At 41.3% G+C, this 18,749-nt stretch overlaps 1 protein-coding gene and 1 pseudogene across 3 annotated transcripts in view; one reads left to right on the forward strand and one right to left on the reverse strand.

The window, feature by feature from the left end:
• SNX12 (sorting nexin 12) overlaps positions 1 to 18,749 on the reverse strand; it is a 143,384-nt gene that overhangs the window by 71,509 nt on the left and 53,126 nt on the right. Inside the window, exon 5 of one of the 3 annotated variants that reach the window (XM_054717434.1) lies at positions 8,337 to 8,375. The exons of the other annotated variants lie outside the window; for them this stretch is intronic. Coding sequence (XP_054573409.1) covers positions 8,337 to 8,375 — 39 coding nt within the window. The remainder of the gene's footprint in view (positions 1 to 8,336; positions 8,376 to 18,749) is intronic. 3 annotated transcript variants of the gene reach the window in all.
• On the forward strand, positions 15,209 to 15,707 carry LOC114227889 (WD repeat-containing protein 53-like; annotated as a pseudogene).

Genomic DNA, 18,749 nt, shown 5'->3' on the forward strand with positions numbered 1-18,749 from the left:
CTTTTATCTGAATTGCTAATCTTGCTAACACCTATGATGTTACCTGAGATCCATCTCCCATATGTATGCTGCATGCTATTATCAGACTCCTGAAATATATTTACTCTGTGCTTGTGTATGTGGTTGTTAATGCAACTATTACCTAGAGTGAACTTTAAGCTTTATTGTTGAATGTAATTCTATCATGTTTCCTTTAGTACACCTGTGTAAAATTGAAGTAGTGTCTTTTTTTTTTCACACACCAGTGAAGAAAAGCAGTCTTCTGACAAATGAAGATTAAGTTTCTTAATTAGCTGATTTTGGCATCAACTACCATGAGAAGACTTGCTTTGTTGCCTTAAGATGTTAGATTTATTGACCTAACACTTCAGTGGGCTTTTTAAATGGGTCTTCCGCCTCCTGGGCCTGATTTTCTAATTCTTTATGATATACACGCTGGCGTTGCAGGTAGTTTGTGTTACTCTTCTGTTCATCCAGGTACTTTCCCATGAAGCATAAGACCTTAATCACTGGAAGGCAGATTTTACTCTCACATCCTCTTAGATATGTTAGGAATTGCTTTCCATGTTCCCTCTTCACCTTAGCTTGGTCTTCAAAGAATGCCGCAAAAGAAAGTTCTCCTGGACCTTCAATGTAATAACAGGCCATAGATAAATAAGCATCACTGATAAGCAGCTCATAAGATGCCATGTGATTAATAGCAACCCTACATTCTTCAGAGAGGAGGTGCTTGGCTGCCATCCCAGCTTTAGTGAAAACCAGGTATAAACAGTGCTCAGTAGTGTCTTTTTAACCATTGTTAATCAGCTTTTGTGTATGTAAGACACAGTAAAATTTATTTCTTAAATTAAAAAGAGCAATAATAACAAAACAAATAATCCAATGTTTTGGGTTTTTTTAAGACTTGGATACTATTATTATTATTATTATTATTATTATTATTATTTTTTATAAATCTTTATTGTTCAGATTATTAGAGGTGTTCCTCTTTTTATCCCCCCATAGCTCCCCTCCACCTGATTCCCTACCCCACCCCATACCCTTACCCCTCCCCACCACTGTCTTCATCCATAGGTGTAATATTTTTGTCCAAACTCTTCCTGCACCCCTCAGACCCCCTTCCCCTTGAGAATTGTCTGTTGCCTCCCTTTCTATGTCCCTGATTCTATTATATTCACCAGTCCATTCTGTTCTTCAAATTTTTTTATTCACTTGATTTTAGATTCACTTGTTGGTAGGTATGTATTTGATGTCTTTTTGTTGTTCATAATTTTTACTTTTACCTTTTTTTTCTTCTTCCTCTTCTTAAAGAATACCCTTCAGCATTTCATATAATGCTGGTTTGGTGGTGATGAACTCCTTTAGCTTTTTCTTGTCTGTGAAGCTCTTCGTCTGACCTTCAATTCTGAATGATAGCTTTGCTGGGTAGAGTAATCTTGGTTGTAGGTTCTTGCTGTTCATCACTTTGAATATTTCTTGCCACTCCCGTCTGGCCTGCATAGTTTCTGTTGAGAAATCAGCTGACAGTCGTATGGGTACTCCCTTGTAGGTAACTAACTGTTTTTTTCTTGCTGCTTTTAGTATTCTCTCTTTGTCTTTTGCCCTTGGCATTTTAATTATGATGTGTCTTGGTGTGGTCCTCTTTCGATTCCTCTTGTTTGGGGTTCTGTGCACTTCCTGGACTTGTAAGTCTATTTCTTTCATCAGGTGGGGGAAGTTTTCTGTCATTATTTCTTCAAATAGGTTTTCAGTATCTTGTTCTCTCTCTTCTTCTAGCACCCCAAAAATTCAGATGTTGGTATGCTTAAAGCCATCCCAGAGGCTCCTTACGCTATCCTCACACTTTTGGATTCTTCTTACTTTCCGCCTCTCTGGTTGGGTGTTTTTTGCTTCCTCATGTTCCAGATCTTTGGTTTGACTCTTGGGGTACGATGATCTACAGTTGAGTTTCTGTATATTCTTTATTTCAGACAGTGTATGCATAATTTCTGACTGGTCCTTTTCCATTTTTTTGGTATTCTCATTAAGGTCCTTGAAGGTCTCTTCAAGTTTATCAGTGGTTTTTAGAAGATTCTTGAGTAATCTTATAAATGTGGTTCTGAACACTGTGTCATCCATTAGTTTACTTTCCTCCATCTCTTCTATTCGTGACCTGATTCGGTGTCTCCACATTTTGGCTGCTTCCCTGTGTTGATGGAGTGGCTTTGTGTGGTCAGTGACCTATAGGGGCCGGTAGCTCAGCTTCCCCAATCTCCCTAGGTGGTCGCTCTTGTTACCCCCCTTTGTGGGCTGAGTGCAAAGTCTTGGTGTTGTTAAGCCTTGATTGCTGTTGGTACACTGGGAGGATTTGATCTCCAGTCCAATTGGCTGTGAGGATCAGCTGTGTCTACGCCGGGAGACAGCCTTATTCAACTAGACTTGCAAAATTGTAAAAGCCTCTGTGCTCAGCTTGGATGGGGCAGAGTTTCAGAGTGGAGCCTACAGCCTTGGCTTCCCGTCAGCCCCGCCCTATGAGGTTCCTGGGTCTCAGTGTCCCTCAGTGTCCCTCTGTACTCCCTGCAAGCATCTCTGAGAGAAAGGCACCCTGGAGTTTCGCTCACTGCCAAACAATCTAGTCTCTCCCCCAATGAATCTGGATTCCCAGATTCTCGCCCGGAACTGGGTTTCAGTGCAGTCGGAACTGGGGCTCAGCACAGTCTGGAGCTTTTGTCTCCTTCCTGCTAAACAATTTAGCGGCACAGTCAACAGTCCATCCTCTGCGCGCATTCACGTGCGCGCCTCCGGAGCTCTGCCTTTCGCCGCTCCCTTGAGTTTCCGCCTTACAGCCCAGATTCCCCCAGTATGAGCCTGGGTCCCCAGGGTCTTGCCCGGAACTGGGGTTCAGTGCAGTCGGAGCTGGGGTTCAGTGCAGTCCAGAGCTTTTGTCTCCTTCCCACTAGGGCAATTCAGCGGCACAGTCAACAGTCCGTCCTCTGTGTGCATTCATGTGCGCGCCTCCGGAGCTCTGCCTTTCGCCCCTCCCCTGAGTTTCCGCCTTAGAGTCCAGCTTCCCCCAGTATGAGCCTGGCTTCCCAGGGTCTCGCCCGGAACTGGGGTTCAGTACAGTCGTAGCTGGGGTTCAGCACAATCTGGAGCTTTTATCTCCTTCCCGCTAGAGAACGCCGGCCAGGCACTCAGCCACCCTGTCCTCTCCGGCTCCATCCTCCCCGCACAAGCGCACACCCTTGTCTCCGCCCGTGTCTCTGTACCTCAGGCTTTTATGGCTCCTCTGATTTTCCTTGTGGTTTTCTCTTTCCTTCTAGTTGTGGGTGTTTCAGTCAGCCAGCTTTCCTTTGGTTCTGGATGATGTCCGTTTTGACTTTTAGTTGTATTTTTGAAATTGTTGTGCGAGGCTGCAGATTAGGTTTTTACCTATGCCGCCATCTTGATTTCTCTTCTGGATCCCAATGTTTTTAAATTGGCAAAATATTTGAAGAGACACTATACTAAGGATGCTCAACAACCATTAGTCATTAGGAAATTACAAATTAAAATCACAATGAGATAGTATTACATGCTTACTAGAATATCCTTACAAAAACTGACACTACCAATGCTGGGGAACTAGAAGTAACTGGAATTCTCATATATTGCTGAAAGAAATGCCAAGTTGTACAGCCCCTTTGGAAAATAGTTTGGCAGTTTATTATAAAGTTAAACATACATTCACTGTACAACCCAGAAATCCTACACCTTGGCATTCACCCAAGTAAAATGAATACTTGTGTTCACAAGGAAACCTGACACTGATGTTTACAGTGACTGTGTTTGTAATCACCAAACACAGAAACAAGTGTCCCTCAACTGGGAAATGGAAAAGCAAACTGTGGTATATGCATACATTGGAATCTGCTCAGCAATAAAAAGGAACAAACTACCAACACAAGCAAGAACATGGATACATTTTAAAGGCAGTATACAACCCAGCCAGTGTGGCTTAGTGGTTGAACATGAACCTATGAACCAGGAGATCATGGTTCGATTCCCGGTCAGCCCAGGTTGCTGGTTCAATCCCCAGTAGGGGGTGTGCAGAAGGCAGCTGATCAGTGATTCTCTCTCATCATTGATGTTTCTATCTCTCAGTCTCCCTTCCTGTATGAAATCAATAAAAATATATTTTAAAATAATAATAATAAAAAGACAGTATATGAATTGAAAGAACCCAATCTCCAAAGGCTATATTCTATATTATTTCATTTATGTTACATTTTTGAAAAGGCATAACTATAATGACAGCAAAGAGATAGTGAGTACTAGGAGATAGGGGAAAGGAGTTGACTATAAAGGGAAATTGGGAAATTTTTTTGAAGTGATGGAACTATTCTACATGTTGATGGCAATGGTTCTTACATGACTGTGCATTTGTCAAAACTTGAAGAAAGATACACTAAGAAGGATGAATTTTCCCTGGCCGGTGTGGCTCAGCATTGTTCCATATACCAAAGGTGGTGGGTTTGATTCCTGGTCAGGGCACATATCCAAGTTGTGGGTTTGATCCCTGGTCAGTGTGTGTATGGGAGGCAATGGATCAATGTTTCACTCACATTGATGTTTCTCTCTCTCTCCCTTCCTCTCTCTCTAAGATTAATAATTTTACTATATGTAAATTATGCCTTAATTAAAAAATGAATAAAAAATTTCTAGCATATACGTACATACACACACATATAAATTTACAAATATATGGGAGCAAAGGGACACAATGAAACTTTTGGGGATGATGGACCTGTTAATTCTCTTGATTGTAGTTATAGCTTTATGGGGTATGTACATACATCAAAACTCATCAAATCATATCCATATGTGCAGTCTATTGTACATCAATTATACCTCAATAAAGCTGTTAAAAATTAAGAAGAAAGTTAAGAGAAGAAAATGTAACTGAGTATGTTTAAAACTTTGGAGTAGGGACATCTTTCTTAAATAAGACCAAAAAAAGCAAAAACAAAAGCCATAAAGGAAAAGAATGATATATAGGATGTGAGGGTGATCTGGCTGCAACATCTGTCACCCCATTAATCGCCAGGGTTGATTTGGCTGATCTGGCTGGCTAGGCGGATATCCCCTTCCTCCATCACTGCTCCATGTGTGTCCCTCCCAAAACTGCAAGCTCTGTTGAAGAGGATCTTCCCAGATAGAGGAGAGGACCATTCTCTGATCAAGGGTATACTAGTAGCTGCAATCCCCTGCTAGAGCCTCTAAACAAGCTCTCAAGGTCCATAAAAGAAAAAAAAAAGGAAAAAGGAATGATAAACAGGTATACCTCGTTTTATTGAGCTTCACAGACACCACGTTTTCAACAACAGCAAGGCAATTCCCTTCACCAGTCAAAACATTACAATTAGCTGTAAGCTCAGATGATGATTAGCATTTTATAGCAATAAAGTATTTTAAATTAAGGTATATACAGATTTTTAGACATAATGTTATTGCACACTTAACAGATTACAGTATAGTGTAAACATTTATATGCACTAGAAAACCAAAAAATTCATATAACTCCCTTTTTTGTGATATTTGCTTTCTTGTGATGGTCTGGAACCCAACCCACAATATCCGCAAGGTATACCTATATTTGACTACATCAAAATTTAAAGTTTCTATCTTAAAGACATTGTAAATAAATACAAAAGAAGGGCAGATTAGGAGAAAATGCACTATATAATAAAAGCCTAATATGCTAAATGTCTGTTTGTCCAGTCAGCCGTTCAACCAATCAAATCATAATATGCTAATGATATGCTAAGGCTGCTCAACCACTCGCTATGATGTGCACTGACCATCAAGGGTGCAGACGCTCCGACCAGTAGGTTAGCTTGCTGATGGGGTCTGGCCAGCCAGGACTGGGCAAGAGGGGGCCGGACACACCCTGGAGCCCTCCTGTGGTCCCTCCCCAGCCCTGATCATGCACTGGTGGGGTCCCTGCACCCTCTCGCAATCCAGGACCCCTTGGGGGATGTCAGAGAGCCAGTTTCAGCCTGATCTCGCAGGCCAGGCCAAGGGACCCCACTGGTGCATGAATTCGTGCACTGGGCCTCTAGTTTGTAATATATAGACCAGAGGTCCTCAAACTTTTTAAACAGGGGGCCAGTTCACTGTTCCTCAGACCATTGGAGGGCCAAACTATAGTTTAAAAAAAACTATGAACAAATTCCTATGCACACTGCACATATCTTATTTTGAAGTAAAAAAAAAACAAAACAGCAAAAACACCCGCATGTGGCCCGCAGGCCGTAGTTTGAGGACGCCTGATATAGACAATAGATAATTAATATCCAAAATATAAAAACCTCTTGCCGAAACCAGTTTGGCTCAGTGGATAGAGCGTCGGCCTGTGGACCCAAGGGTCCCAGGTTCGATTCTGGTCAAGGGCATGTACCTTGGTTGCAGGCACACCCCCAGTAGGGGGTGTGCAAGAGGCAGCTGATGGATGTTTCTCTCTCATCCATGTTTCTAACTCTCTATCCCTCTCTCCTCCTCTCTGTAAAAAATCAATAAAATATATTTTTAAAAAATAATAAAAACCTCTTCTATGAATCAATAAGAAAATACAAACAACCTAAAAGAAACATGAACAAAAGATTAACAAGCAACTAATATAAAAGGAAATGCCAATATTAATAAACTTACAAAAGAAGGATATAAAACCTGACTAGTAATCAAAGAACTATAAATTAAAACAAGACTTTTTTTTTTGCATAATAGATCAACAAAAGTTTAAAAAAGATTGATATCAAGTGTTAGCAGGGCTATAGGAAAATAGATGTGCTCACATACTGTTGTTAGAAGTATTCATTCAGCCTTTTGGTGAGAAACTTTGTACTATCTATTAAAATATAAAATGTGCATACCCTTCAACCCAATAATTATATTTCTCATTACCTACCCTAGAGAAATACTTGCCTATGTCCACAAAAAAGAGTTGACTAGAAAAAACAAAAACAAAACTAGAGCCCAGCTGGTGTGACTCAATGGTTGAGCATCAACCTATGAACCAGGAGGCCATGTTTGATTCCTGGTGTGGCTCAGTTGGTTGGGCGTCGTCCTGTGCACCAAAAGGTTGCCAATTCGTTTCTCAGTCAGGGCACATGCCGGGGTTGCAGGCTCCATTCCCAGGCAACTGATCAATGATTTTTCTCTCATCATTGATGTTTTTATCTCTCTCTATCCCTCTCCCTTCCTCGCTAAAAGCAATAACAATATATTTTATGGGCAAAGGACCTAAATAGACACTTTTCCAAAGTGGACATACAGAAGGCCAAGAGACATATGAAAAAATGCTCAAAGTCACTGATCATCAGAGAAAATTAAAATGACAATGAGGTATCACCTCACACATGTCAGAATGACTACCATCAACAAATCAACAAATGACAAGTGCTGGCGAGGATGTGGAGAAAAGGGAACCCTAGTACACTGCTGAGGGGAAGGCAGACTGGTGCAGCCATTGTGGAAAACAGTATGGAGGTTCCTCAAAAAAATTAAATATGGAACTGCAATTTGACCCAGTGATCCCACTTCTAGGAATATATCCTAAGAAACCTGCAACACCAATCAGAAAGAATGTATGCACCCCTATGTTCATAGCAGCACAATTTACAATAGCTAAGATCTGGAAACAGCCCAAGTGTCCATCAGTAGATGAGTGGATTTAAAAAGCTGTGGTACATTTATACCATGGAATACTATTCAGCAGTAAAAAAGAAGGATCTCTTACCCTTTGAGACAGCATGGAGGGGCCTGCAGAGTATTATGCTAAGTGAAATAAGCCATTCAGAGAAAGACAAGTATCAATTATCTCACTCATATGTGGAATCTAATGAACAAAATAAACTGTTGAACAAAATAGATCCAGAGACATAGAAGCATGGAACAGACTGTCAAATCTCAGAGAGAAGGCAGGGGTGGATGGGTGGGTGGGAAGAGATCAACCAAAGAAGTTGTATGCATATATGCATAACCCATGGCCACAGACATAGGGTGGTGAAGGCCTGGGGTGGGGGCAGGCTATAAGGGGTCAATGGGAGAAAAAAAGGGGACATACATAATACTTTGAATAATAAAGATTCTTTAAAAATAACTATTCCAAAAATATATATTTTTTTTAAATTAGAAACTATCAGTGATTCTCAAACTATATGTGGTAAATGATCAGTTTTGTTTCTTTCTCTTTTTTTCAATTTCCAATCCATTACCATTGTAGAGAAAAAGGGATGACTAGAAAAGTGCTCATGAGTTTGGCCACATCAATTTGCTACAAAAGGTTTTAAATGTTTATTCTCAACTTCTGTACTTACCTCATTGAGGATGAATGATAGTTCATGACTGGCACCAGTCTGTGGAATACAGTTCAAGTAGCACTGATTTAAGTGTCCATCAAAAGGGATACAGGAATTCCCATAGGATCCAGCAATTCAATTTCTTAGTATACAACCAAAAGAACTAGAAGAGCTTGAACAGACATTTGTCTACCTATGATCACAGCAGCATTGTTCACAATAGCCAAAGGGGGATGCAACCCAAGTACTCATTGATGGATAGATGGATAAACAAAATGTGGTACAGACATACAACGGAATATTTTTTAACCTTAAAAAGGAAGGAAAATTTGACAAATGCTACAACATAGATGAAACTTGAAGATGTTATGCTAAGTGAAATAGGGCAGTTACCAAAAAAATCTGTATGATTCCACTAATATGAGGTCCCTAGAATAGTCAAATTCACAGAGACAGAAAGTAGAATGGTGGTTGCCAGGGGCTGGGGGAAGGGGGAATGGGAAGTTATTGTTTAATGGGTATGGAATTGCAGTTTGGGAAAACGAGAAGAATTCTGAAGATGGATGGTGGTGATGGTTGCAAAACAATGTGACTATACTTAATGCCACTGAACTATATACATAAAAATGTCTAGCCTGGTCAGTGTGGCTCAGTGATTGAACCAAGAGGTTGCTGTTTGGATTCCTGGTCAGGGCACATGCCCAGGCTGTGAGCTCAATCCCCAGTAATAAGCATGTTTCTCGCTCATCAATGTTTCTATCTCTCTATCCCTCTCCCTTCCTCTCTCGCCAAAAATCAATTTAAGCTCAGCCGGAGCGTAGCTTGGTGGTTGAGTGTTGAACTATGAACTAGGAGGTCACAGTTCAATTCCCAGTCAGGACACATGCCCTGGTTGGAGCTCTATCCCCAGTGTAGGACCTTCAGGAGGCATCCAATCAATGATTCTCTCTCATTTATATTTCTATCGCTCTCTCCCTCTCCCTTTCTTTCTGAAATCAATAAAAATAATTTTAAAATCAATTTAAAATAACATTTTAAAAATGGTTAAAATGGCAAATTTAATGTTATGCTTATTTTACCACAATTTTAAAAAGGGAAACTGAAAACAGTGCATGTATACTACAGAATATACTGCAGTGTGTTCCATGTCAGAACCACGGGTCTATCTCACTCTCTTAGGCATATTACTAAGTAAAAAGCAAGCTGAACAATAATATAGAATACGATATCATTTATATAGGAAAAAATAAAAACTATGATTCTATTTTTAAATATGCAGAAAATAATCTGGAAGAACAAATACCAACCTGATAATATTAGTTTCCTTTAGGATATGGAACTGCATCAGGGGGTTGGAAAGGAGAACTATCTACTAGTATAATATTTGGCTTAAGCAACAAAAATGTATTCATTGTATTACTTATAGAATTAAAATCTATACTAATAAAAGGGAAATGTGCTAATTAGACCGGGAGACCTTCCGGACTTCCTTCCGGACGAAGCTATGGTGGCGGGGCCAAGGCAGAGGTGGTTAGGGGCAAGCAGGCCAGCAGGGGGGAGGCAGTTGGGGGTGAGCAGGTCAGTGGTAAGGGCAGTTGGGGACAATCAGGCCTGCAGGGGGGGGCAGTTGAGGGTGAGCAGGCCAGCAGGGTGGGGCAGTTGGGGACGAGCAGGACAGCAGGGGGGGCAGTTGGGGTGAGCAGGCCAGCTGGGGGGGACAGTGGAGGGCAAGCAGGCTGGCAGGGGGGGCAGTTGGGGGTGAGCAGGCCAGCAGGGTGGGGCAGTTGGGGCGAGCAGGCCAGCAGGGTGGGGCAGTTGGGGTGAGCAGGCTGGCAGGGGGGGCAGTTGGGGGCAAGCAGGATGGCAGGGGGTCAGTTGGGGGTGAACAGGCCGGCAGGGAGGGCAGTGGGGGGCAAGAAGGCCAACAGGGGGGCAGTTGGGGGCAAGCAGGCCAGCAGGGGGGCACTTGGGGGCAAACAGGCTGGCAGGGGGGCAGTTGGGGGTGATCAGGCCAGCAGGCAGAGTGGTTAGGGGCAATCAGGCAGGCAGGTAGGTGAGTGGTTAGGAGCCAGTGGTCCCGGATTGCGAGAGTGATCCTAAACTGGATCCTAAACAGGGATGGGGCCTAAACCAGCAGTCAGAGATTGGAGAGGGTGCAGGCCAGGCTGAGGGACCCCCGCCCCCATGCATGAATTTTGTGCACCGGGCCACTAGTTATTTTTATAAAAACTTAAAAGAATGGGTCAACTACACAAAGGAATACTACTCACCATAAAAAGGAATGAAATATTACCTTTTGTGACAGAACAGATGGAACTAGAGGGTATTGTGCTAAGTGAAATCAGTCAGTCAGAGAAAGACAAATACCACATGCTTTCATTTATATGTGGAATCTAAAGAACAAAATAAACAAACAAACAAAATAGAAACAGACTCATAGATAAAGACTGATGGTTGACAGATGGGAGGGGATTTGGGGGACTGGGTGAAAAAGGTGAAGGAATTAAGAAATACAAATTGGTAGTTACAAAATAGTCACGAGGATGTAAAGTACAGCATAAAGAATATAATCAATGATATTGTAATAACTATGACTGGTGCCAGGTATGTACTGGAAATATCAGAGGGAACACTTTTTTAAAGTATAATATTGTCTAATTATGATGCTTTGCACCTGATATTAATATAGAATAATATTGTATGTAAATTTTAGTTGAAAAAAATGAATGGGTCATCTACAGAAAGTATGGTAAGTAAAGAAGGAACAGGTGCTGTGGGGATATAAAGGCATACCAGAAAGCATAGGTGCTACGAACGTACAGAGGGGTACCTAATCCCAGCCTGGGAAAAACAAGGAAGGCTTCCAGAGGAAATAGAAAGGAAAGCCTAAAATGAGTTTTGAAAGACAAGTAGAAATTAGCCAAGAAAAATGTGAGTGGGAACAAAAAGTTGAAGAGGGTATTATAGGCAGAGGCAATTGTATATATGAAAGCATGGACATATGAGAGAACATAGCTCTCTCTGGGAACTGGTAATCATTCACCAGGTTTGAAGCACAGAATCCATAAAGATAAGAAGAGGATTTGGCTTTTACAGTAAAAACAATACGGAATTTTTAAAGCTTAGAGAAGTCACCTATAAGTTTTAGAAAGATCACTCTAGCTGCTGTGCAGAAAATTGATTGGTCAGCAGTTACAGACATAAAAAGGCCACTTTGAAAGCTGCTTTAGTAATCTAGAAGAGAGATAATAAAAGGGGGCAGGCAAGGAACAACAGAGGATTTTTCTAAAATTAAAATTTTTTTTCAATTACAGTTGACACTCAATATAATATTAGTTTGAGGTGTATATCATAGTGGTTAGACCTTTATATAACTTGCTAAATGATCTTTCCAATAAGTCTAGTACCCACCTGGCACCATACATAGTTATTACAATATTATTGTCTATATTCCCTATTCTGTACTTTACATCCTTGTTACTATTTTGTAATTACCAATTTATACTTAATCCCTTCACCTTTTTCACCCAGACCCTGAACCTGCCTCCCATCTGGCGACCATCAGTTCAGAAACTTGTTTAATATTGGACATTTTAAGTTTGAGAAGGATTTTCAAGAGGATGTGTTCAACAGAGAATTGGATTATACAGGTCTGGGATTTGGGAGAGAGCTCTGATTAGAACCACACATATAGGAATCAGATTACTGAACCCATGAGAATTCAAAGTTTCTTCTGTATCATAAACCTCACCCGCTCAACTGGCTCCTTTCCATCATCATTTATATAGACTCAAGTCTCTCTAACGTTTTTCCAAAATATGTTTTTATTGATTTTAGAGAGAGAGGAATGGAGTGGGATAGAAAGATAGAAACATCAATGAGAGAGAAATATGGATGGGTGGCTTCCTGCACACCCCCTACTGGGGAACAAGCTCGTAACCCGGGCATGTGCCCTGACTGTAATCCATCTGGTGATCTCTTGGTTCATAGGTTGATGCTTAACCACTGAGATACACTGGCGGGGCACATCTCTCTCAATTTTAAGGGGAAAAAATCCTTTCTCAACTGTATCCTGCCATTCTCTATTCCTTCAGAGAAAAATTTTGAGCCCTGGCCAGGTAGCTCAGTTGGTTAAGAACATCATCCCTATACAACAAGGTTGCAAGTTCGATCCAAAGTTAGAACACATACAAGAATCAATCAATATCAATAATTTTTTAAAAAATGGATGTATATGTGCCCTGGCTGATATGCTAGTGGTCAGCAAACTCATTAGTTAACAGAGCCAAATATCAACAGTACAACGATTGAAATTTCTTATGAGAGCCAAATTTTTTAAACTTAAACTTCTTCTAACGCCACTTCTTCAAAATAGACTCGCCCAGGCCGTGGTATTTTGTGGAAGAGCCACACTCAAGGGGCCAAAGAGCCGCATGTGGCTCACGAGCCGCAGTTTGCTGACCACGGGGTTAGAGCATTGACCCACACACCGAAGGGTCCTGGGTTTGATTCCCAGTCAAGAGCACATACCTGAGTTGCAGGTTTGTTCTTGACCCCATCAGGTCATGTGTGGGAGGCAACCAATCGATGTGTCTCTCACTTCGATATTTCTTTCTCTCTCTCTCACCCTCCTCCTCCCTCCCTCCCTCCCTTCCATTCTATCTAAAAGCAATGGAAAAATATCCTCTGGTGAGGATTTTTTTTAAAAAAGAATCAACCAATGAATTCATAAATAAGTAGAACAATAAATTGATGTTTCTCTCTCTCGCTCATCAATAAATAAAAAATTGAAAATTCTTTTTATTTTTTATTGAATTTATTGTGTGACATTGGTTAATAAAATAAAATTTTAAAAATTCTTGGATGAGCTATGTACTCAGTGTTCTTCCCATTTCCCACAAATCCACAAAAATAGCTATTGCACAGCTAACTAAATGTCTTTCAGTCTTCATCTTACTTTGGTCTCTCAGAATCATTTAATACAGTATTAAATGTACTCCTTCCTTCCTTCCTTCCTTCCTTCCTTCCTTCCTTCCTTCCTTCCTTCCTTCCTTCTATTAATACTCTGTTCCCTTGGCTTTCATGATACCTTATCCACTTGGTTTTCCTCCTACATCTCTTCCATTCCCCAGCTTCCTTTGTGAGCTTCTCCTCTTCTACCACATAATGCCTCTATATCCAACCAAAGGCAGACAGAATATGATTGGAAAATTATTATGAAAGTGTTACAAATTCTGTTACAGATAATCCTGAAAGCCTAAAACAAAGGTATTATTCTCCCTATTATAAATCAATATCTAATGAATAAGTATAGTCTTCTGCTGAAATAACGTAACCCACTGTGGTAGCTAAAGAACAAAAAGCGTCCATGTCCTAATTCCCAGAACCTGTGAATATTTTACCTTATATGGCAAAAGAGACTTTGCAGAGAAAAAAAATATTTTGAAGATATTATTAGGTTAAAGACTTTGAGATAGGGAGATTATCTTGGTGGCCTCAACATAATCACAAGGGTCCTTATAAGTGAAAGAGGAAGGCAGGTGAGTCAGAAAAGGAGATGTGAAAACAGAAGTAGAAGTTGGAGTGGAGACTGCTGGCTTTGAAGATGGAAGGGTACTATGAGCCAAGGAATGCAGCGAGCCTCTAGAGCAGTGGCTCTCAACCTTTCTAATGCTGCAACCCTTTAATACAGTTCCTCATGTTGTGGTGGCCCCCAACCATAAAATTATTTTCGTTGCTACTTCATAACTGTAATTTGGTACTGTTATGAATCGTAATGTAAATATCTGTGTTTTCCAATGGTCTTAGGCAACCCTGCTAGCGGTTCTCAACCTGTGGGCCGCGAACAGTAGCAAAATTACAGTTATGAATTAGCAACGAAAATAATTTTATGGTTGGGGGTCACCACAACATGAGGAACTGTATTAAAGGGTCACGGCATTAGAAAGGTTGAGAACCACTGCTCTAGAAGGAACACAGCCTTAGAAACACATTGATTTTAGTCCCATAAGACCTATTTTTGGACTTCTGACCTCCAAAGCTGTAAGATAATAAATCTGTGCTGTTTTGCCACTGAGTTTGTAGTAATTTGTTACAGCAACAACAGGAAATTGACAAACCCATTTTAAAAGGAAAAAATGGAGGAACAAACTGGATCCTAAAGAAAAGATGGTTGGCCCCAACAAAACCCTTAGGACTACCCATTAAGACAAGAAAAGTCTCAAAGAACCTCTTCTCCAGAGTAAGTGCAGAGAGAGCACCTAGTGATTTTTCTGCTATCTTGCCTTAAGAGCTGTTTGTCTGAATGGGCTAGATGACTCTTCCACTTCCACCCTCCAGAAGATACCTGGAACTAGATCTGCTTCTTTCCTTCCCTTTGGTCGACCCAAATGAGGGGGGAGTAGGGAGAAAGAAACCAAGATAAGGATTTCTCTAGGAAGATGTTAAGCTCATCCATATGCCACCTCTTCCCAGCATTAGAATGTAGGCCAGGAAAGGACCAGTGCCATATAGGAAGTTCTCACTGATTAGTGGAGGAGAGCTGGGTGTGGGAATGTTGGGTTCTGAATGGGATCCTTCTTTATAGGAAATGCCACCCACCCCCCATCAAGTATGTCCCATTGAATACAACCAACTGCTAAGGTCAGAGCACATCATGGACAAGAGTTCAATTGAGGAGTACTGGAGATTTACAATTCTAATATCCTGCTACTCTCTGCTATGTTCCAAGACAGAAAGTTCTTTGGAAACAAACAACAAAATATAGGTTTCTCACACCATCCACAAAAATAAATCCTAGCTGGATTACTAATAAAGATTGATATCACCATATAAGAGGTCATGAAGAAGTGCCGTGGAAGGAAGCAGGAAGAGCAGTCTTCTGAGCTGTTATGGCTGTCAAGTGGATTCGTGGACATTCTTCTCCTATTCTCTGCCTGAATGCTAGTTCAGAAGGGCTAGTCGCTTCTGGAGCAGAGAGTAGAGATCTCATTGGCTTGGGGTGAAGATGGGAGTCCATTGGGACACACACACTTTAAAGGGGCCAACGACATTACATGTGTCTTATTCTCTCCCTCCTGCCTCACCAAGCTCTATACCTCGCATGGAGAAACTATTAGCATACTGGATGTCAGATCCCTCAAAGGTTCCCTGGACCATTTCCATGTGAATGAAGAAGAAATCAATTGCCTTTCATTGAACGAAACTGAAAACCTGCTGGCTTCTGCTGATGACTCTGGGGCAATCAAAATCCTAGACTTGGAAAATAACAAAGTTAGCAGATCGCTGAAGAGACATTCTAACATCTGTTCTTCTGTGGCTTTTCGGCCTCAAAGGTCTCAGAGCCTGGTGTCATGTGGACTGGATATGCAGGTGATGCTTTCCAAATAATACTTGGGTAATTTCTAAATGGGATTTGTTAGCAGAATCAAATTGATCAGACTAAATATATCTTTGAATTTTTTATTATCTACTAACACGAGCCATAAACTTTACTTCCAATGCATGTTTTATGCTAACTTGATAAAGCCTGTTAGATTTTATTCATAAAGTAATCATTAATCATTTAGTCTTCTTTTCTCTGTGCTTTAATACATTCCTAAAATCTGAGAACTCAAATATTTGATTCTAAACATTTGTTTAAACAAAGGGGCATGCCTGGGAGGAACCAAGATGGCGGAAAAGTTAAACAACTAAACTGCCGCCTTACACAACAATTTCAAAACTACAACTAAAAGACAAAATGTCTACCACCCAAAACCACGGGAAAGCTGGCTGAGTGGAAGATTTACAACTAAGAAGAGAAAGGAGCACAAATGCTGAAAAGCTGAAGTACGGAGGCGCGCAAATCAGGCTGGTGGCGGGCGACTGGGTGCACAGCTTTTCTTCAACCCAATGGGAGACAAGCTCCCGATCACTCTGAAATCCAGTTTCTGGGGACACTCGGGGGACCCAGATGCCTACGGGGAGAAGCTGGACTTTCGGCCATCGGGTAGGAAAGTGAGAGTGACTTTTTTGCAGAGGTGTGCCCAGCAATCATTGTTTACTGCACTGGAGCGCGGGACGCAAGGACTTGGAAACGCAGAAAGGCAGAGACGGCTGATGGCAGCCATTGCCGTTTGCCATGCCCTAGCCTAATGACGCCCTGCGACCCTGCCCCACACATTCTACAAACCCGCCCAGGCTCCACACAGCGGCTTTTGCATATAAATAGCCTGTTCTGTGGCAGCTTAACCAAATAAACTGCAGCTCCAGTCAGACTGCTCCAAAACCGCCCAAGCAAAGAGGAGAAAACTGTAGTTCTTGCTGTAGCTCCTGCTGGGGGGCCTCAGACAGTAGCTGACCTGCATCCCATTGGAGATCCAGACACTAGTGTATCTAGTGGTCGGTGTGAGATGACACCAGATTTCAACCACTCTCATAAGGGACACATTCAAGAGGCAGACTCAGTTAGCAACAAAGCCCCACTGGAACAAGTCCTGCCCCATAAACGTGTCTCCAGCACAGCAATTCTTCTGTTATAGACACAGCAGGTCCTCACAGCCAATTGGCCTGGAGGTCAATTCCTCCCAGTGACACCAACAACAATCAAGACTTAACTACAACAAGGCTGTACACACAGTCCACAAAGGGGTACACCAAGAGTGTCCACCCCAGGTAACTGGGAGACTGACCCGTTGAACCAATAGGACACCTAATACACAAAGCTACCCTAACCAACTCAGGAAAGCAGCAAAAATGAGGAGGCAAGGAAACAGATCCCAAACCAAAGAAATGGAGGAGAACAAACGAATGGACATAGTGTTCAAAACCACGGTTATAAGGTTTTTCAAGAATTTCATGGAAAAGGCCAATAAATTTAATGAGATCCTTGAGGATATCAAAAAAGACCAACTAGAAATTAAACATACACTGACTGAAATAAAAAATATTATACAGAGACCCAACAGCAGACTAGAGGAACGCAAGAATCAACTCAAAGATTTGGAATACAAAGAGGCAAAGGACACTCCTCCAGAGAAGCAAGAAGAGAAGAGAATTCAGAAAGTTGAAGATAGTGTAAGAAGCCTCTGGGACAACTTCAAGCGTACCAACATCATAATTATGGGGGTGCCAGAAGAAGAGAGAGAGAAAGACGCTGAAAACCTATTTGAAAAAATAATGACTGAAAACTTCCCCCAACTGGTGAAAGAAATAGACTTACAAGTCTAGGAAGCACACAGAACCCCAAACAAAAGGAATCCAAAGAGGACCACACCAAGACACATCATAATTAAAATGCCAAGGGCAAAAGACAAAGAGAGAATCTTACAAGCAGCAAGAGAAAAACAGTTAGTTACCTACAAGGGAGCACCCATACGATTATCAGCTGATTTCTCAACAGAAACTATACAGGCCAGACGGGAGTGGCAAGAAATATTCCAAGTGATGAATAGCAAGAACCTACAACCAAGACTACTCTACCCAGCAAAGTTATCCAATTTCATTCAGAATTGAAGGGCAGCTAAAGAGCTTCACAGATAAGAAAAAGCTAAAGGAGTTCATCACCACCAAACCAGTATTATATGAAATGCTGAAAGGTATTCTTTAAAAAGGGGAAAAAGAAGAAGAAAGTAAAGATAAAAATTATGAACAACAAATACATATCTATCAACAAGTGAATCTAAAAGTCAAGTGAATTAAAAATCTGAGGAATAGAATCAGAGGCATAGAATGGGAGTGGACTGATAATTCTCAGGGGGAAAGGGGTGTCTGTGTGGGGGGTACAGGAAGAGACTGGACAAAAATCATACACCTATGGATAAGGACAGCAGGGGGAGGTAAGGACACAGGGGGGGGGGATGGGAACCGGGTGGTGGGGAGATATGGCGGGGAAAAAGGAGAAACAATTGTAATAATCTGAACAATAAAGATTTATTTTTAAAAATAAATAAATAAATAAATAAATAAAGGGGCATGCTGAAGGCAGCATTCATCACTTACTTTCTACAAACTCTGTTATTTAAAAGAAAAGTTGGAGGGACTGGATCTGTTGTTTTGTTTTTGTTTAAAAAGGCTGGATCTGTTGTTTACTTTAAAATTCTGGAGTGCATTGCCCAGCTGGTGTGGCTCAGTGGTTGAGCATTGACCTGTGAACCAGGAGGGCACAGTTCAATTCCTGGTCAGGGCTCATGCCCAGGTTGCAGGCTCCATCCCTGCAGGGGGTGTACAAGAGGCCCCCAATCAATGATTCTCATCATTGAGGTTTCCCCCTCTCTCTCCATTCCTCTCTAAAATCAATAAATGAATACATATTTTTTAAAAGAAATCACCATATAAGTATTAAAAAACACAGAAGAATGTTTATGACCTTGGCATATGGAAGATCTCATTAAACAAAACACAAAAATGAAAAGTAAAAAAAGAATAGATTGATAACTTTGACCGCAAAAT

Source organism: Eptesicus fuscus, chromosome 1 (genome assembly GCF_027574615.1).
Source record: "Eptesicus fuscus isolate TK198812 chromosome 1, DD_ASM_mEF_20220401, whole genome shotgun sequence".
NCBI lineage: Eukaryota > Metazoa > Chordata > Mammalia > Chiroptera > Vespertilionidae > Eptesicus > Eptesicus fuscus.